Raw genomic sequence first — 20674 nt, 5'->3', positions numbered from 1 at the left:
TGTCGCAAAGTACAGATTCCGTGACTAGAACTATACTGCATATAGTGTTTACATTTTTTATTTGATCTTTAAATGAAAAATTAAAGATGAAAATTAAGAGAGTTCAGCTGTGAGGGGAGACCAAGCAGGCAGGCTGAGGAAAGATGGTTAAGGAACAAGAAGGGAGCTGAAGGAAAAAATAAAGAATAACCAAGGAAAGTTAGTTAAATTTTTATTTCACCAGACAAAACATTAGGAACACTTTCTTCTTTACAATGTTAGCCTGAAAGTTCTTAAACGCTGAGGTAAAGGAACAGCTTATAATGAAATAAGGAAATAATCAAAAGTGGTGAAAGAAACGTAAGCCATTCAAGATCATGACATAACGTGAACATACTTTTATTTTWAACTAATTTCCTTTGTTTTTCTTTGTTTTTTTTTAGGAGCCAAAACCAAAAGCAGATACACAGACTACGTCTGAGGAAAGTAAGAACAGTGATGATTCACTGGCTGCAATAAAATCAGGTTCCAGCACTTCGGCTCCTAACAGGAGGCGGCTGTTACTATCCCAGCCTGAAAAACAGAGGCTTCTGAACTGGGAAGAGAGTCTGAATCCAGAAGAAACTCCCATTAACAGCAGCACAACAAACACTTCTCAGCTTAAAGATCAGGTGATGATTTCACAAAATAAAGATTGAACTTGTTTCACGCTTTCAATATATATTTTCCCCCCATATGATCCTTCAGAGATCCAGACTTAAAAATGTGAGAGAAATTAAATTCACATCATGTTGGAGACATTTTTCCTTTCCTCTGATGTTTTATCAGGTACAAGCAGAAGCAGATAAGCCTCCGTCAAACTCGAGCCAGATCGGAACAGCAAGTCGGTGCCAGACGCCAGAATCTTCTTTCTCTGCCATCCAGGTCATAGCTAATGCCTTCAGGAGGACCTTTAGTGGGAGCAGTGAACCCAGCAGCTCCAAGGCTGCTGTTATAATGTTTGTATATATATATTTTTTTCTGACTTTATTTCGACACCTAAAAACTTTTAACCAGAACATCATTTGAAATTTGATGTTTCCTTTCTGTCTTAATAGGAGACCCAAACGTAACGTTGCACGTAAACAGAGGCCCATGTCTGAAGGAGCGTCTGATTTCAGCTCGCTGTTTGGTCGTGAAGACTTGGGGTCGTCGACAGCGGAGAGGAGAACAAGCATGCGAGGTGTCCAGTGGGCTTCTGTGGGGACGGATCCGTGGGGGGAGGGGCGAGACCTGCCGTCCTTGTTACAGCAGGTGTCCCTAAAAAGTCGAAGAGACTCTGAAGGCGTGCCGGACGAACTTCGGTCGATGCCCCGTAAAAGGGTAGATTTGTTTTCATCGCTGAGGCTCAGGAAGAGGAGCCAATCGGAGATTGTAGGGAAGGAGCAGGAAGCTCAAAAGGAAATTAGGACGTTTCTGTCCAACCTGAAAAACAAAGGTGAGTCTATATTGCGCATCTGGGAAGTGTTCATGATGCTTCACAATTTCTGTTTTCTTTGTATTACGGCCTATTATTAAGTTAATACAATTAATATTAAGTTAATTGTATTAACTTAATATTTTTCCTCAAAATTCTACACACGATTATCCTCTTATGCCAATATGGGAGAAAGTTTGAGATTTTTGCAAATGTATTAGAAATAGAAAACCAAGGAAACAAGTTTACATAAGTATTCACAGCCTTTGCTTAAAATTTTGTTAATCCACCTTCGGCAGCAATTACAGCCTCAAGTCTTTTTGAATCTGATGCTACGAGCTTAGCTCATCTTTAGGCAGTTTTGCCCGTTCTTTTTTGCAGTGCTCCTCCAGCTCCATCAGGTCAGATGGAGACGTCTGTGCAGCCATTTTCAGATCTCTCCAGAAAAAAATACAATTTCAGATTTTTTTTAATTTGTTTTTTTATAATAATAATAATATGTCTAGACTCTAGTGAGCAGAGTTTGGAAGAACTGTCCTCAAGTGGTGATGAAAGTGAAAGCCTGACGTCCACCAACAAGGTTTGTACAAATGATTCCTACGTTCAGCCAGACGTCCGAATGCAGTGGACTGTGATTGAGAGGTGTTGTTGGTCATGTTCCAGCTGTCCACAGACAGATTAAAGAAAAAGCAAGAAAAGACTGCGGCCCAGCAGGCTAAACGAGAACAACTGAAGAGGCTTCACCGAGCTCAGGTGGTCCTTTATTTCCTCTATAGAGATATTTGTGGCATTGCTTCAAAACACTCCATCTAAAGTGTGACCTTATAAAAGTGTGAATACGGCTGTTATCTGTCAGACTGTAGAGCTTTTTGTGTTGGATGAGTATTTTTTTAACATGGTGTTTATTTTGATGACTGAGTTTCAGTGAGGTGAAATGTTTTCTTTTTTCTCTTCCTTTATTGTTATACTTAGTTATTTTCTCATATTGCACGTATATGAATTTAAATAACACTTGTGGCACCAAGGTGTACAGAAGAAAGGCAATGTACTTTTGCCTTTTTTATTTGTATTGGTAATTAAAAATGGTTTGTAGATGACATTACTTGACTGAATTAAAAAATGCATATTAAGTTTTTTTTTAAACATATAAATTGGCTCTGTTAACTCATCTCTTTGCCAATTTGTGTGCATATTTAATTTCTTCCTGCTTCTATGTTTTGATCGTAAACAAATCATTATGTTCTTATGACACTTTCTTTTTCTTTCTTGCTCATATTTTCCTGAATTCTGGAGATGGATAGACACAAGAAATGCTATTTTTTTTAAAGTGCTGCTAGAAATGTCATTTTCTGAAAACTAAAACCCTATCTCCATTATTTACCTACCTTGTTTCTAACCCTCACGCGTTTCTTTTTGTGCAGATAATCCAGAGGCAGCTGGAGGAGGTGGAAGAGAAACAGCGCGATCTGGAGGAAAAAGGAGTGAGAATAGAGAAGATCATAAGAGGAGAAGGTACTTACTTGTGCACAGATTCAGATCAGTCCCTCCTAACTTCCTTTAAAAGCCTGGCAGCTTTAAGCCATCCACCTTTAAAAACAGGAATTCCAATCAAAGCTCTGCCTTTCTTCTCTGTAATTGCACCGCCTGCACAGTCGTCCTCAGACTGTTTAGAAGGAAGCATTCTCTCGTAACGTCTGTCTGGTTAAAAGCCTCAATGTTAGTTAATGGTTTTACTCACATCAGACACCAAGACTTCATTATTGATTCATGTTTTCACAGTAGAGAGCTTTGTGCTTCACTGGAGTTTTCAGTGAAGACTTGCCTTTGTGAGTGGTCAGAGTCTGATGTATTTCTCCCAGCAATGGCCTTGTGGAGAAGACATAGAATCACTCACACAACTCCCAAGTCCTCCCCCTTTCTTACTGTGTTTTCCTCTTAATTTCCTCCCTTCACAGATTCTCATCAGACTGACGACCGTGACGAAGCCCAGCTCTATCAGGCCTGGTTCGAGCTCGTTCTGGAAAAGAATCGATTGGCGCGCTACGAGTCGGAACTTATAATCTTGTGAGTGGCGGCAGGGAGATCACCTGCATGTAAAAAAATATATACCGTACAGTTAAGATTGCTTGCCATTAAAGAGCCACAACTCTTGTATCTTAGCGCCCAGAGTCTCGCGCTGGAAGACACACAAAGCCGGCTGCAACAAGATCTAAGACGCCGAATGTCAGTTGAAGGTAAGTCCTTCATCTGACGGTTTTATGGTCAGGCACAAGGAATACGCACTTAATTTTTCCTCTGTACTTACTGATGTTCTTTTAGATACAAATAAAAGCGCCTCGGAGCTGCAAAAGGAAATGGAGATCCTGGCTGAAATTATGAGGACGGTGGAGAAACGGGACATGCTAGTCTCCATATTGGAGGAGCAGAGGTTGAAGGAGATGGCGGAGGACAAGGACCTGGAAAGCCTGGTGCTGTCCAGGGGCTACGAGTTTCACTGGGCTCAAGGGAGCGACACATGGGGGAAGGAGAAGCTTGAATGATTACTGGTTGTTGATGATGCTGAGCCAACCGTGTGAATTTCTAGTCTGCATCTACCCTATGTTTACACTTTAAATCTGGATGTAGTGTAGATGCAAATATTTTGACAGCTGAGGACTTTTTTCAGCTTAAGAAAGGTTAATTTTATTTGTTAGTTGGCGTGTTTAATTTTCAGACTGACGAGGAACAACATTCAGCTGAAAACATCTCTACCAATGAGGTTGTTTTACGTTTATAACTAGATATAGAATAAACGTCTAACAATGTGGCTGCCTGGATGACTGCTTCAGGCTGCTTCCAGCCTTAAGGTTGGCCTTGCTGTAATAGGCCAACTTCACTGGAGACCACAACACTTGACACTTTACTGAGGTTTTTATACTTTGCACTGTGTAAATAGTTTAAAATAGATATGCTGATTTCAGAAATATCTTGTGTACAATTTACTTTTGGGCACTTTGTGTGCTGCTGTGCATCTGACTGTAATTTCTTGTGAAAACATGATCCTGTTCATTTCTTTTGTGCTTGAATATTGTAAAAAAAAACAACAGAAAAAAACAGAATAGTATTTGCACCCTGACCATGACACTAGAGGTATGGCTTCTCCCTAAACCTCTGAGGTAAAGTCTCAGGATGTGAAACAGATGCACTACTGGATGAAACTGTCCTGCCCGTCCTCTAAATCAAAATCCACCAGCCAACTTTGCAGAAGGAGCTCATGTGTCTTAAATTTTTTCGCCGTTTCCCCTTCTCTATCCACAGTGAAATTTACCATTTTGTCCTACTGCTACTCCTTTTTGTTTGCCAGTGGCCTTATCACACTCTTAAAGAGCTTCAGGTGTATATACGCATAGGAATATGAGTAATATGTTTACACTTTTAGTCCTGGAACAAGTTATGACACTGGCATTATTTCACTTTTTTTTTTTTAGATATTTTTTATGCGCTGTAAATTAAAAAAAGAAAAATCTATATTTCATGTCTAATTAAAGTTGTTGTGTGTCAGGGTTTTTTTGTTTTGTTTTGAGTGGGTCAAATGGGTGACATTTCTTCAATAAAAATACAGTTTGAATACTGTTGAAATGACTCGGTCTTTTGGTGGCAGTAATTTTGTTGTGGGTGTGTAAGGTGGGGGTATGTTCTTGATTGTCTTTTGGACCATTCCCTTTGCAAAGAGCAGAGCTGCTGCGATTCTCCATCAAAAAGTGTCAGGCGAGGTGGTTTGGGCATCTGATTAGGATACCGCCTGGACAGCTCCTTTCAGAAGTCACAAGACAGACTGTATATTTTATCTAGCCTTAAATTAAATACCTTAGGTCATCTTGAAGGATCTTTTAGAACGTTGCAGAGGTGTGGAATCTCTTCGTTTTCTCCTGAACCTGTCATATTCATGTGGCAAGAGTATAACATCTAAAACGTGCAGGAGTCTGTCCTCAGGACCAAGATTGAGAACCACTGACCTGTGCGTCTGAATCTTTTGCATGTTTGGTCAAAACATGCAAAAGTAGCTTCTTTTGCATGTTCAGTAACTTCTTTTATTCAGTAAAGTTACTGGAAGTGGGTAGATGAGTTTTTATTGTTTAAACTGGGTAACAACTGTACGAGTAACTCACAAATCCAAATAGTAACCCTGATCATTGCCTTTCTAGCGTAGAACAAGGCACTGGTTTTTACCAGGCTACGTAATTTTATTTTCACATTTCTTCTAAAATTTCAACTCGCATGTTTAAATGAGTAAAATAATTGATGCAATCAAAATAAGTTAACTGTTACCATTTTAGCTCTTTTTTATTTGTTATAACAAAGCCTTCCTGTAGTTTTTGTTTTTTATCCCTGTTACCTTTTAACCCTTTCTGACCTTTTGTTATGTCCTTATTTCTTCTTCCTATATCCCTCTCTAGTGCCCCTCAGACCCCTGCTATGAAGCCGGAGTGTTGACACTCTCCTCCGGCAACGAGCAGCCTCTCTCCCGCCTCCCTGCTTCCAGCCCTCTTCCCCGGGAGAGGAGGGGCCTTCTACTCCAGCCAACCTCCGGTGTAAATGTCTGGGATTCCGTTTCCGCTTTAGGGAGGGGACGGTGATTTTTTTTTTCTTTCTTTTTTTTTTTTAATGTCCATACTTTCTGCTCAACTTTAATTTCCACGTCAACTCGTACAGATTTCTGTCAGCTGTGTCGGATTACTCTCTTGTCTCGACGATGGCTTCTTCGCCTCAGAAGTCTCCGTCTTCTCCAAAGTCCCCGACGCCCAAGTCTCCCTCCTCCAGAAAGAAAGATGACTCGTTTCTAGGAAAACTTGGTGGAACTTTGGCGAGAAGGAAAAAAGCTAAAGAAGGTAAACATTTAGCTAAAAAAACCAACAAAAAAAAACCCCAATACATTTTACGTACCCGGCTTGTTTTAACAACCCAGTTTGTAAAAGTAACTTGCAACAATAACATACGTTTTTGCAACAAAAAATGTCGAGTGTCGCAGTTTAAACCCTCACAAACTAAAGGATACTACGCAACAAAGTTWACAAAGTTTACCCAAGACTTTTAACTCGCCTTGATTTTGGAGTCAACTGAGATGAACGCCTGAAAATACAACCTGTAGCGCCTTGTGCTTGTCTTTATAGCCGCAGGCTATGTCTGTGCCCATGTAAGGTAGTAAATCCTCCATTACTGTAATATGTGAGGAATGAGGCATGAGTAAACACAGGCCGGTCTCCTTACTACTKCAAGCTGAGGCCAGCAGCACCACGCCATTTGTAGTTTTATATTTTTAATGATCAAAAATCTGCATCTTGGCATTCTTTTAAAAGTGGGTGTTTATACCCAATTTACAGAAGTATCTACATAATCACCTCTCTGTCTTTATTAGTCATCCCATTGTATGATAACATTTTTATAGCTACTATAAAATATTTACAAATATTTTTGTTGTGCTGTTCAAAATCTTCACTATACTGAATTTAATTGTTCATGTCTAGTAAACTTCATATTACCACATCGATGACTTATTTACGTGGGTTTTGATTTTTTATTTATTTATTATGAACACTCTGCCTTTTAGGAAAACAATCTGGCTTTCCAAAAAGGAGGCACGTTTCACATCTTGAAGGACAAAAAGTAGCCAAGAGACAGACTTTATTTGCTTAACCTTATATCAGATTGCTATCAACTAACTTTTATAATGAGGATGTGTATGTAGTTACCTGGATAAGACCCTAATATTTTTGGATATCTCTGACCTGGGTTTTCTTTTAAGCAAGAAGTATTTCCATCACAGAAAATAGAAAAAAATACAGCACCCTTTTTTTTTAAGGATTGGTATGTGACAAGCTAACTCAAAGTAGTGTGTAGCTGCTTTCTTTTCCCTGTTACCTGTGCTTCCATAACTCTGACCTTTAGCATTTTGTGCATTTTCTGAGTATCTGCTGTCGGGAGACGTTGTCCAACTGGCTGAATACTATATTAGCTGCGAATGCAAGTTCATAACTCCACAAAAATAAAACTTTTTGCACTCTAGCATTGCAGACACTGATATTGCTGTGGTGATATTTCACCGTAAACATGCTGCAGTGCCACCATCGTGAAACATGGTGGTAGCAGCATAATGCTGTGGGAATTATGCTGCCACCACCAGCAGAGACGAAGAAGCAAGTCGGGGTTGACAGGAAGGACTCAGCTGAATACTGAATCTGTTAAGAGGTAGAAAAATAATAAGGATTGGGTTGGGGGGGGATTATTTTTACATTAAGTTCCTATTGTTGAAAGCATTGCAGACTGAGGAGATGTGTCCTCTACTTAACTACTGTACTCAATGCAGGTAACTTGAGGTAACGTTTTGAATCTCTTAAAGTTGTGTATCAGCCACACTTGGTGATTTTACAGCATCGTTGTATGTCAGTGGTGAGATATACTTGGTGATGAGTCTCTTGTGGTTGTGCATGTTCCCTTTGCTTCACCTGTATTTGCAAGAGTTACCAAACGTGTTGGATTTCAAGTTTAGAAAATGTGGCTAGAATATTTGAAAAAGCCTATTTTAGACATTTAGTTTTGCTATTTATATTTTTTACGGAGTGCTGCTTTGAAATTAGAACCTGTGGTTCAGATGCCATTCACTGCTGACGGCTGAAGGTTTTATCACTTTATGAAAAAAGGTCTCCTTCAGCTGGATGATTACTTTGTGTCAGTCAGGATTCTGTTGCACAGCTGAGCCCAGTATTTATGTTGCCTTTTTTTTTTTTCATTGGTCATTCAAGCAATCACATTATATTCCAGCTCGTTCATATTCACTCCGCACGCACGCACACACGCACACACACACATACTCTCTTGTATATACGCACAGAGCAGCATGTGGGATGTCTGCAAAGTGTTTCAATGATTTGATGGAAAATGTGGGCCGGTCTCTCTTGTGCTGATGATTGAATAAATTTAAGTCCATGCGACGTTTATGGCAGTGGTTGAGTGTGCCTCGGAGAGAGGGGCCGCCGGCTGCAGCGGGCAGTAATGACTGGATGAAAGCAGGACAAAAAAAAAAAAAAAAGGAAAATGTTAGAGCGGAGGTAGAGGATGAGAAACAGGAGGGAAACTATACGACTGGGACTGGATGATATGAAAGAAGAGAAGGTCAGGAGGCTTTCAGAGCACGAGTGCAGCCTTGTGCATTGAACGTTGGTGCAAACCGAAAGGACAGCTCATAAATCTGAAGAAGAAATACACAATTCTTAATCCTCATTAAATATTGAGCAAATGTCAAACTTACTTCTGGGTTTAGATGTTAAAACCAGAGGCGATTTTAGAGCACAGTCTGTGGACAGTGAGCTGCAGGGGAGAAAACTGGTCCTGGTGGCCAGGAGAGGATGCTTGAAACAGAGACATGGGCTGTGGAGCGTTCTGCCCTCCAGGTAGGACACGACATCACTCAGCATGCATTACTTTTTAGTCTTTTCTATTGTAGGGGACACTGGTAGCTTTATTTTATTGTAGTCTTTATTCAAGCAGTTTGATGGATCCTTTTGTTTTATGTTGTAGCAAGGAGGGAGGAGCGATGCGCCGCGACGACACGCTGGGTGCATTTCAATTCCTTTCAATCTGGTTTGAAATTGAATTTACACAGTGCATATGCCTTTTGTTTAAAAAAAAAAGGTGACAGATTTATTTTGCAGCACTAGAGCTGATTTTAAAAAGATCGTTGTGGGCCAGCTTAATGTAACAGCTGGTGAATAAGATTGTGCTAATTGGCACAGTGTTGTAATACTGCAACTAGAACACCAAGTGAGTGTGTTTTTTTTTTTTCATGCACTGAGGGTTGAAGAGCTTTCTTTTTTTATTTCAYATCAATACAGCTCTTAAAATATTTATAAAAATATGCCTTTTACCTGACCAATAGAAGTTGGATTGAGAATCATTTCTGTCTGACGTCCAGTGCGGCCTGTGCAATAAAAGTTGTCAACAACGAGGCACCTGGAGATACTTCAGATTTTTAAAATGTTCCTTAAAATTTTGGAAACGTCTGTTGTGGTTCACATTCATGTAATAGCATCACACAGTTGATTTGGAGTTTTGAGGTGCACATACATAATGGGAATTCCCCATTTTATCCAAAAGGGGCTCTGTTGGGTTTAGATCAGGTGACTATTGTAGTACAGTGAATTCAGAAATGTTAAATAATCCAGTTTAAGATGATTTGAACTTTCTGACATTGTGAATAATCCTGCTGGAAGTAACCATCAGACATGACTGCACTGTGGTCAGAAAGTTATGGAGCCTCAGCAACAAGATTAAACCAATACTTGGCTGGTACTGAGAGGGGCCCAAATGTGTCAAGAAAATATGTTCTATACTACCATTTGCCAGAAGCTGCAGACATTTTTTTCTCCAATCTGTTATTGTGCAATTATGGTGAGCCTACATGAAACGCCGCCTTAGTTTTCTGTTCTCGGTCAACGGCAGCAACTCCAGGTGGTCCTCTGCTGCTGTAGCTCATGTTCTTCAGGGTTAAATGGGTTGTGCATTCAGARTTATTATTCYWYGTCCGTTGGTAATAGCAACTGGTTATTCAAGCTTCTTGCTTCCCTTCTGTCATCTCAAAACCGGTCTGTCTGTTCTTCTCTGACCTCCGATATCAACAAGGTAAGGCTGGATAATTAAACAACAACAATATATGTCGACCAGTGACGTGGGGTCAGGGGAGGCATCATGGAAAAATAATATAATAATTTATATTGCTATTTTCACCCTGTGGTTTGTACTATAAAGTACCTATTTTTTTACTTAGCTTAACCAATTCTGATTATTTTTTCTTCAAAATCGCTAGATTTTCCCATTTTCCCATTCAAATGCTCAGAAGGAACCTGGTGAGGCAGCAGCGAGCTGTGCCTCACCTGGGATTGCGCAACCTCTCGCTAACTGCACTGGCTGCCACTCTATGAGAGCATGATCCTCCTGTCTGTACGCCGGTAATAAAATGGCTAAGAAACATTTAATATATGGACTGATTTTCCATAATTTCGCTTATGTATATAATGTACAGTGTTTTTTTTGTCACTAAGTGTATCGTGTTTTGTGTTGCCTCACCACTGGGGGCGCTCATGATCCCAGATATTGTGASTGCACAGCTGCAGAGTAAGACACAGTGAGCTAGCCATGGAGCTAGCCACACAAATAAGTACAGCGATATAGATATATTTGTTTTCTCATCTCTTCCGACGTCAACATGAAAGACTACATTTCTACACTTTAACAGTTTTCTAAAGTCATGAAAAGRCATGCCGAGGATAAACTGGGCTTTGGATGAACGGATATTTTTGTGCAGAATTAGCAGTGCATGGATTTCATTGATACGTAAAGGCAAGACAGCAGTAATATGTTTTTGTTTCGTTTTTTAATAAAATGTGCGTTTTGTGGGCTACAGTTTATGTTTAAATAATTCAGTAAAGTAAGCGGTAGCTAATCTACCACAGCAATTATTTATTAATAAAACATTACGCCTAAAACGTACTACAACAACAGACTGAATGTTGTGTTCTGTGTGCAAAATTCTTGAATGTTTTTTGGTGTTAAATCCTAAAACATGAAGTGGCATTGTTGTCAGTTGCTATGGCAACGAGTCTGCGTAGCTTGGCGAATACAGATCACTTTGCTGTGGATCATAGCACGAAATTAATACCTACATTTTTAAGTTTCACTGAGTTAACGCGGCTATGGATGACATGTAAAAAATTAGTCTTTTTGCCCCCCAGCGTTGCGTGGATGCGCGAAATTTCCGTAGGTCCAATAACATGGATGGTGTCATAAGTCAGTGCCTCACCAGCAATGAACCTCACCGCACGTCACTCATATCGACTCAACAGACACGTGATCAATATCAGTAGATCATACTTCCGATAGAATATTCAATATTTACTCTATAGGATATTCACTGAACTCCAATCCAGAGCAGCATTCTGGGAGATGTAGGCAGAGGAAAGGGTTTCAGCTTCTCAACCTCCCTTCATCCCCCACTCTTATGCGCAGCTGAAATTTAAGCAAGTCAGCTTCACCACATCTGGACGTCTAAATGCATTGAGCTGCTGCCACGTGGCTAGCCTTACAAGCATTTCAGCAGGTGTAACTAATTAAGAGGCCATGGAGTGTCCATTAACAGAATATTTAGTATGCCTGTGTCAAAGATTTATATTTTGATGGGCAAAATAGGGCATACTGATAGCTCCTGGGGGACTGAACACAGGAAGTAAAAAAAGGGAACRTTTAACTGTGAAACAATGGCAGATATCGGGACACCCTGGGGGGTAAATAGCTAGAAAATCACAGCTGAAAGGATTCTGTGAAATCTGGCTTTGAAGCAGCCGATTGATTATTGTTGAGCTGCTGTGTTACTTTTTAGGGGCCACAAGTTGCTCCTTAGTAACTTGCCTTTAAATAGTTTATTGTTATTCAATGAATTGATGCCAAATGGAAGACCCATTTCAGAAGCAGCAGAAGCTTTTAAATCACCACTTTACCTAATTGGCTGCAGTATGAAAACAGGGAGTGACTGAGCAAGAAAGAAAGTGAGAAACGGAATTATTTAATGTAACATTATTACATTATAGAAATAGCATTTTCTGTATTTCTTCCTCACGTTTTAAAAACTGAAAAGTGACATCACTGACACTTGGCATACGGTGACTCTTTCCTTTCCTTTTTTCAGTCCTTCGTCCATTCAGTAATGTCTTTGCACACTGAAATCATGTTTGGGATTGTTTTTTTTTGTTGTTGTTTTGTTTGCCTTTGGCATTGCAGAAGAGTATGACATCCACGTCATCTAAATTTTCTTCAAATATATCTGTGAGACCAGTCAGCTGTTGTCTTTGCTGTGAGAAACCAGAAAGTTATCAAGAAATAGATGGGGTTGTGTGTTGCATATTAACATATCCAGGTAGTCAGTCTGAGCGTCATCATGGTGATGTCGGGTGCTAGATTAGGCACATATCACTCTGCAAGAATATTCACACACTCCTCTGTATGATGCGATGTGTGTGTGTATTCATGCAGATATGCGGGGTGCATGCAACCACTTGTGGGTGGTGTTGATTGGGAGGGTGTTGCTCCAGTGAGGGCAGAGAAATTCGCAGGATGTTCACTTCATGCTCCTATAACGCACTCTCTCTCTCTCTCTCCTCTCTTTCCTGTCTCTCTCTCTCTCTCTCTCTCTCTCTCATACACACACACATAGCAGAAATAGATCTCCCCCAATCAAACCTCCTAAGGTATCCGACACACTGAGAAGAAAGGCGTGCTGGGCTTCTGTAGAGCACGCTGAGAAGCAGGAAGCAGGCTCTCTGTGTTTGTCTGATGTCAAGTGGCTATTGGTGGAGCGCTGCTGCTGCAGGCTGTTTATGGAATCGAGGAAACATTTAGGGAGTTGTCCAAACTGTTGCTGAAGCACTTGAGAGATAATAAAAAAAAACACATTTCTTTTTTTTTTGCCTTAAGGAGTGGTTTTCTTTGTTGAAAATGTCTTTGAAGAGTTCTCCTGCATTATTTTATGATTCCTATAAAGTATAGAAAAGCATAGATGTAATTTTCAAAACAAGGTATGGAAACATATTTTAGTCCCTATCCTCTTTAGTCTCAAACTGTGACAAAAGTATATCTGGTGGTATTTGATTTGAGCATCAATTGTTACTGTAAGTACCAAAAGCCCAGTGGAAACTAAAGCAGGTGACATGGAGTTGAGAATAAATGCTTGAGGCTTCTTAGTCTACGTTTCATGAAGTCAGCACTGGGATCTGGGAATAACATCAAACCCTACATATACCATTAATGTTCAGAAAACCGGTGGGATTTGCTCAATCTTGAAATAATGCCAAGGAGAATGGAGAGAGGGGAAGGGATGACTCTAGGAAATGTGATTGATTCTTTCAGAACCGCTTTGCTATTCCATTATGTAATCAGATTATGACCCATAAATGCATCGGTCGTCATTGTTTATCAACTTTAACGTTTCATTTGCTGTTCGTTCCCTCACTGTTATTTGGAGGGCCCACTTTGTTTACCATGTTGCGACTGCAGTTGCACTGGGACAATACGAAACCTTAAAATAAGGCATAAACACTTTGAAATATATTTTGTTTTCAAAATGAAGAGTATCAAGAGACATTAACCATCTGATTTTACATGATTCAGCTTAGAAAATTGCTCATTAATTTCTCATCTTAAACTGAGTAATTAAATACGTAATGTCTTGTGAAGTGCTAYGAACAAGCAGGCAAACAAACCGTACCAAATAATTTAACCATATACAAGGGAAAACTTTAGAAAAGTAAATTGAGCCTCTTAATAGCATGTTTACTATCCACTTTATGCTCAGGGTTCATTAATCTGATTTGTTTTATATCCTCTTTTTCACAGTATCTGAACTTCAGGAGGAGGGGATAAACGCCATCAATCTTCCTCTCAGTCCTTCACACTATGAGCTGGACCCTGAGGACACCATGCTAGGTAACCCACTGTGACACGCACGCACGCACCTGTAAACAGATGATATTTTGTGTTCAGATATAAGATTAAGATGCAGCATGTAGATTATTTATTACTCATCATGTTACTGTGCTGTTTTTTATAGGTCAAAATAAGTTAAATTAAGGTTACAGCTTGACCGGCTTTCAAAATGTCCAAATTTTGATCTTTTTTGTATGCCTGCTGTCTCTGTCTTCAYAAATGGTATGACTCTAGTTAAGCACATCCACGCACTGTTGAGAGGGTATTTTATTTGTTTCAGCTTGTCCTGAAAATGCTCATTTTTGCAACAGACTACACAACATTCCCGTGGTGCTCAAGATATTCTCAGCAGTGCGTAAATGTATCCCTACAGCTTCAAGGGTAGACGGAACTGAGTGGAAAACACTCAAAGTTAGCCATTTGCAGAAACAGAAGGAGACGTACAGAGCAGTTTGAAAAGCAGCTGAATTTTCTACAGCTGTGGAGACGTTTCTGCTGTTCCTTCATGCCGCAGGAAAGGGAAAGCACTTTCAATAAGTCAGAGCAGTTTGTTTATATTGTCTTTTTAATATTTTAACCTGTTTCTCTCATGGATGGGGCTAGATGTAGAAATGTTGACAAGCTTGTGGTTATCTCAGAGTTATTCTCTAGGGGATAGACAAAGAAGCATTGTTTACAGTTAATTAGCTATCCACACTTGTTCTAAATTTTGATATAGCTGCTTAAGTCTCCAATGTGAACTCTGTAGGTATTTTGTCATTCTTTTAAAGTTTCAGCTATGCATGATGCCTCTAATGTTAGTGACCAAGGCTATCAGCAGAAATACTTGAACAAATATTCTCAGTGTTTGACTTGTTTTAGAACTTAAAGGAAAATAGAAATCGATTAAAATTTGTTATTGGACAGTCAAAGAACCAAAGATCAGAAATCAACCTCGAAAGTTTGATTGGTGCATCTCCAAATATAAAATGTTTGGAGCTCTGTGATTTGACAAATAAAATGGCTTGATAAGAAAGTGAGAAACTCTTGATGGATAATAAACAACTCATGAGCTTTTTTTCACTTGTGACGTTTATTTATTCATCAGAGGAGAACGAAGTGCGCACCATGGTGGACCCCAACTCCAAGAACGATCGCAAACTGCAGGAGCTCATAAAGGTCTGAGTTTTTAAACTCTGTATTAAGCTGTTTGTGAAAGTACTTATTTTAGGGTTTTTTTCATAGGAATTTCAAAGATGTTTCAATTTTTAATTAATATTCAATCACTTTTTGTTATCTTTGATCATTTCATCTTTACCTTTTTTTATCTGATACAATTGTGGGGAAAATATATATTTTTTAACAGCATTACATGTATTTTACAGATAAAGAAACAAGCACAGGTGTCTGGGCTTTAATGCACAGGGACATAAAACGAATGCAGACAGATTTGCTGTTCTGTCATTTTCAGATATGCTCAAATGTGTTTTCTTTATGGTTTAGAAATTAAAACTTAAAACTTTTGGACCTGTTTTCTTTTGTGGACCTGTTTTCTTTTTCACTTCTCTTTGTGCTTGCTTTTCTAACTACTAACCCAATTATTTCAAAATTTCTTGCATAATTATATATTTCAAATAGACATTTGCTCAAACATTTCCCCATTTCTCTGTGATGTAGGTGTTGATCGACTGGATAAACGACGTCCTGGTGGGCGAGAGGATCATTGTGAAGGACCTGACTGAAGATCTGTATGATGGGCAGGTTCTGCAGAAGTTATTTGGTGAGAACTTGGAACCTCACAGAATCTGGCTCGACAAGCTCCAAAATTGGTTGAAGGAAGTGTGGCTGTTTGTAAAATTAAATTGCAGTCATTGCAGCCATCTGACTCATTCAGGACTAAAACAAAATTCTTGCAAGCTGTGGAGTATTGTGTGAGTGGATTTCTTTCTACAACCAAAAGTCAAAATATTGAGTCAATTTCTTTCTCAAGTGCTCCYGACATCAGTGACATTAAAAAGACTAAATCAAACTAACCGAATACTCATTTAAGCCCGTTTTTAGCTCACCYGCGGAGCRTTAYCTCATTCATTTGTGTTACAGAAAAGTTGGAAGGTGAGAAACTGAACGTCGCAGAGGTGACTCAGTCTGAGATCGCCCAGAAGCAGAAGCTGCAGACCGTTTTGGAGCGCATCAACGAATCGCTCAAGCTGTCCACCAGAAACATCCGCTGGAATGTCGACTGTAAGACATTTTATTTGTGTTTTCATGAACCAACACTCAGCCTGTTCAGTGTCTTCTCTCAATTTCTACGTATTTCTGAGCAGTGTGTTTTTATTTGGAYGGCCTGGTGTGAAAAGTGTGGAATTGGATCTTGTCCTCTTTCAAGTCTGACTAAGTGTTGAAAAAAGATAAATTAGTATTCTGCCACAAAAAATATAAAGACCAGAATTATTTAGATTTTATTTGAATTTGATTTATGTTTGGCTTGCAACATTGCAACTAGAATTAGTTTTTTTTTTTTAGTTTCAAAATAATGCACACTTAAAAATCCACAAAAAAAGTTTTCAGTTTTTATTTGCCCTGTAAATACTTTTATTTCTATATTTTAATCTGTCCCCAAGGTTCTGCATCGAGCTTTAGTTTCGATTTTTGGAAGGTGTTGTCATGAATTTATCTTTAAAAAGATAACCTTGTCCAAATCTATTAGAGTATAATAAAGATCTGAGCATTTCCAGGAAACAGAAAAACARGAAAATAACATTTTAACACACTGCTGAATTGTAGGCAAGCTTCCGCGTTGTTTTATAATTAGTAAAAAATAAAATAAAACCCAACTATGCAAGGCTTTAAACTCAAATATCTGAAAGATCTTTGGGTAAAATCTAGAAAATGTATGGAAATTATATCATTTTCAAATGGAAAATCTGTAGGAAGACTGCATTTGCTTTAGATTTAAGCTCCTATACTACCACATGAACTCCACAATGGTGAGAACAGCCTTTTAACTCCGCCACAAAGAAAATGTAAAGRGAAAAAGAAAACTAATGAACCRATTTTCTGTTTCAGGAAGAAACTTGCAAACACAAAGAAAAGGGAAAAAATCGATAAAGTGAGAGCAGTGCACCACAGAAGGACAGTATTAAATGCATTTCTTTCATAATAAAAAAAAATACTTTGACATTCTTACTTGTGTTTCTGGTGGAGGCTGTGTCCTTGAAAAGCTATTGTTGTGAAAYGTCCTCAGAAATGCTAAGGAGCACAGTCAATAACATGGAATGTAATTGATTTCGCTGTCCTTTTATTTGAAGAGCTTTCTCCTAATCAATGTTGTTTTGTTTGTTTTCCTCTGATCTCTCATTTGATGTTGTAGAAACACCCTCATTCCTGAATTAGCCTGTTCAGACCCCTTACATGTGGGGACGATGTAAAGAACGCCCTTTTAACGCTCACTTTGTGATGCAGTAATGCCACTGACTTCGATCGGAAGCTTCAGACTGTTAATTGATTCTTTGAATGTTTTCTGGATTATAAACCCTATTTGCTTGCTTGTTTGTGCCTCACGAGATGAAACTAAACAGTTTGTTTGTGATGGAGCAAATYGTGTGCTCAGTTTTTAAATTTTATACACAGAACACCATAAAAAGAGTTTGATCCCTTATGGATTTCTACTGTTTGTGTGTTTTGTTTTTTTTATGCGTCAGATCACCCAAAAAATAAATAGCAGACCCAGATAACCAGAGGAAAGGCCAACCAAGTGCAGTTTTCAAAGGTTGATTTTATTTAATAAGTGGGAACTCACCTGACCCGATGTGGGGGAAAAAAATTGTTCCTTTAATAAATAGCTGCCAACAAGCATTTGCCACAACTATTTGTTAGTTTATTGTAAGAATTTTGACCCCCTCTTCTTTGTTAAATTGTTTTAATTTGGCCTCTTTGGAGGCTTTTTAAAGCATTCAAGATTGTACCATAGTATCTAAATTGGATTTAAGTCCAGACTTTTAAAGGAGAAACCGACAACTTCAGTTTTTTTGTGGACCTTTCCCCTCGATAAAATAGATTATCATTTGAAAACTGCATTTTTTTTTATTCACTTAGTTTTTTGTTTGACTACTTTTAATTTGTTTGATCACGTGGAACAGACAAAAGCAAACAACAAAAACCTTAATAGTGGCAAATCCTTTTTCATATCGCTTAACAAATCAATGATAACATAAAAAAAGGTAGAAAACAGTCCATTTACCTAATCTCCTCTTTCAGTAACATAATTTCTCGCTAAATAGCAGTAAAAATCCACATCTTTTGATTCKAACACACAGTGGCCAAATTCTCTAAGCTATTCTTAAAAATGGGGAAGACGGGAGAACATCCCATCTTCATCTGTCTGGCAATAGCTACAAGGAATAGCTTCTCACATCAACTTAACCAGGAGCAATAATTAAAGCTTATAACAACTGGAACTATACCAAATGAGGCTGTTTGTCTTTCCAGCACACACAGTGTGGAAAATGGTAACTCGGCTAACAGCAACAAACTCGCACAGTCTCTATATCAACAATTAGACCCCGTCTATATGCAAGGAGGAAGACATTTTCTATCCCTTCATCACACATGCTAATGTTTGAAGTTTGACTATTTCTTCCTGTGGTTCTTCCTCATCAGCGGTCCATGCTAAGAGCATAGTCGCCATCCTACACCTGCTGGTGGCGCTGTCACAACACTTCAGAGCGCCAATCAGATTGCCAGACCATGTTTCTATTCAAGTAGTGGTGGTTCAGGTTGGTGTCTTTTTTTGTGTGTGTTTGGTAAATTGTGCACCATTTTACCATGTTTACTGAAGCTGGTGCCTTTTTATGTTAATACTCTTTGATTTTTTTTTTACTTAGTCTTTTTAATTTTCAACACCTTGTTTTTTTTCTTTTTTTTTACTTTTTCCTCTCATATTTGGCAGCACAGCTTGCATAACATGTATACAATGAGTCTCTTTGTGTCTTTCAGAAGAGAGAGGGCATCCTTCAGTCCCGGCAGATCCAAGAAGAAATCACTGGTAACACAGAGTGAGTACATGTCTTTGTGTTGGCCATTCTTACACCTCACCGCACACTTCTGCACYGCTGAAAGATATTAGAGTTGGTACTACAAAGAAACCTCCCGATAATAACTTTTTGCAAAACACATTGTACTCTTGAAGCGCAAATAGCTCAGCCTTTGTACCTTTTCAGAAAAATGTGTGGGTGGCGTTAGGTCACGGAGCTCTGAACTGCCAGCCACTGCTGTGTCGACACAAAACAACCAACCAGAGATAAAACGGTTTAACGGACACAAAATGTCTGATTTTTTTGGGCACGGTGTCGCTTAAGTTTTGCCCTGACACTTAAACGTCCAGGTCTGCAAAAAGGCACCTGTTAAGAATTTGTTGTTTGTTAATATTAAAAACAGAATTGAACATTTTTGTAGTTTAATGTGTGCCTGGGAAATCAGCGGAGGAATCKCTGATGGGTGCAGCTAGAGATTAAAAAAGATTTAATACACAAAATAGAAAAAACACTACCTTAATAGTATCATAGAAATATATCGTTGTAGTATATGTTGCATTTATGACATATCATGTAAATGTTTTTCCATTTGTGCACATTGATGAAAAGAAAACACTGGAACATGGGAACTATGCAGATCAGTTTTATAGAAGTTTTAGCTTGCTTTAAAATAAATAACACCTATATTTAGGACTTAATAACCTAAAATATCCTACCTAAAAAATTATCTTCTCTCGTTCAAATACAGATTTAATTTCCTGAGAATTTGAAGCTTGCACCCCCCTCTTTCCCTGAGCCAGTGGAACAAATGTTGTGCACAGGTGAAATGACGACCATTGTATCTAAACAAGCACTGTGATGGCACCCTCAGCTGAAGAATTAGACAATTTTAACCAAGCAGAGCCTCTCGCGGACTTTTTGTCTCCCCTGTGAGGGAGTCCTGCAGCCTGACAGCACCGACRAGGGAGATAACAGCAGGCCAACACTCACACACACTCACATTTAGTTGTGGTGGATGGATAGACTGCTAATAACATACACACGCACACACACACAATGGTGGTCACAGTGGAAATGGGTTATTACCACACCACCAGGACCGTTGCCCGGACCTGCCCGCGTTTGCCATCAGAGATTACACCGTGAACATGTGTGCGTGTGATTTTTGTGTGTTTGTTTGTCTGTGCGGCTGCCATTTCTCGCTGGCCTGCCCGCTGCGATATCTTTGCCTTCGGGGACACTCATGCTGCAGTGATCCCTACCCTCCAGAACCACCTGAGCCTTTCCAACAAAAGCCTCCTCCAAAGTGCGGACGGTATAATAACAGACAAGAGGCCCTTCATTCCCACAGAAAAGCAGGATGTTCTGCACAGACATGTCTTCATTTATTGTTTTAATACCCTGCAGTATTTGAGGTGATTGCATTGTACTGTAACATGTGGCTGTTGTAACAACCCCCAGTTATTTAAACACCTAGGGTAACAATCTGTGTCCATTGTTAAGCATATTATTAGAGCTGGCTTTATTATTACTGTATTGTCATTTGTTTAACATAATTCCTCCATCCGTTGCATTCCTCTGTGATTGAACCTGAAGCATCTTAAACATTCCTGTTTATTATGAACATTCAAGTGTGAAATTCTCAATATGGAAAAAACAGCTTCTGATTTCTGATTCTTTTTTTTTTTCAGGGCTTTTTCTGGCAGACATGGTAGGCATT

The 20674-nt window shown here is 39.1% G+C and overlaps 2 protein-coding genes across 6 annotated transcripts in view; both read left to right on the top strand.

Annotated features, from left to right (window-relative positions):
* The window catches only part of mical2b (microtubule associated monooxygenase, calponin and LIM domain containing 2b), a 46191-nt gene extending 41132 nt beyond the window's left edge, over positions 1 to 5059 (top strand). For 3 of the 4 annotated variants that reach the window (XM_008411711.2, XM_008411708.2, XM_008411707.2), the window contains 9 exons: positions 423 to 650; positions 808 to 977; positions 1077 to 1456; positions 1942 to 2015; positions 2099 to 2188; positions 2857 to 2947; positions 3391 to 3499; positions 3596 to 3669; positions 3755 to 5059. In XM_008411711.2, coding sequence (XP_008409933.1) covers positions 423 to 650; positions 808 to 977; positions 1077 to 1456; positions 1942 to 2015; positions 2099 to 2188; positions 2857 to 2947; positions 3391 to 3499; positions 3596 to 3669; positions 3755 to 3975 — 1437 coding nt within the window. In that variant the 3' untranslated portion in view covers positions 3976 to 5059. The remainder of the gene's footprint in view (positions 1 to 422; positions 651 to 807; positions 978 to 1076; positions 1457 to 1941; positions 2016 to 2098; positions 2189 to 2856; positions 2948 to 3390; positions 3500 to 3595; positions 3670 to 3754) is intronic. The other variant, XM_008411709.2, reaches the window with a different exon arrangement.
* Positions 5060 to 6024: 965 nt separating this feature from the next.
* The window catches only part of parvaa (parvin, alpha a), a 21722-nt gene continuing 7072 nt past the window's right edge, over positions 6025 to 20674 (top strand). The window contains exons 1-8 of one of the 2 annotated variants that reach the window (XM_008411706.2): positions 6025 to 6303; positions 13853 to 13942; positions 15030 to 15100; positions 15599 to 15701; positions 16022 to 16162; positions 18581 to 18696; positions 18917 to 18975; positions 20646 to 20665. In XM_008411706.2, the coding sequence (XP_008409928.1) occupies positions 6168 to 6303; positions 13853 to 13942; positions 15030 to 15100; positions 15599 to 15701; positions 16022 to 16162; positions 18581 to 18696; positions 18917 to 18975; positions 20646 to 20665 (736 nt within the window). In that variant the 5' untranslated portion in view covers positions 6025 to 6167. Of the gene's footprint in view, positions 6304 to 8567; positions 8863 to 13852; positions 13943 to 15029; positions 15101 to 15598; positions 15702 to 16021; positions 16163 to 18580; positions 18697 to 18916; positions 18976 to 20645; positions 20666 to 20674 lie in introns of those variants that run through there. The other variant, XM_017305401.1, reaches the window with a different exon arrangement.

The sequence above is a fragment of the Poecilia reticulata genome, linkage group LG6, assembly GCF_000633615.1.
Source record: "Poecilia reticulata strain Guanapo linkage group LG6, Guppy_female_1.0+MT, whole genome shotgun sequence".
Taxonomy (NCBI): domain Eukaryota; kingdom Metazoa; phylum Chordata; class Actinopteri; order Cyprinodontiformes; family Poeciliidae; genus Poecilia; species Poecilia reticulata.
Note: the sequence above shows the minus strand (reverse complement) of the source record. Positions and strands in the feature narration are given on the sequence as shown.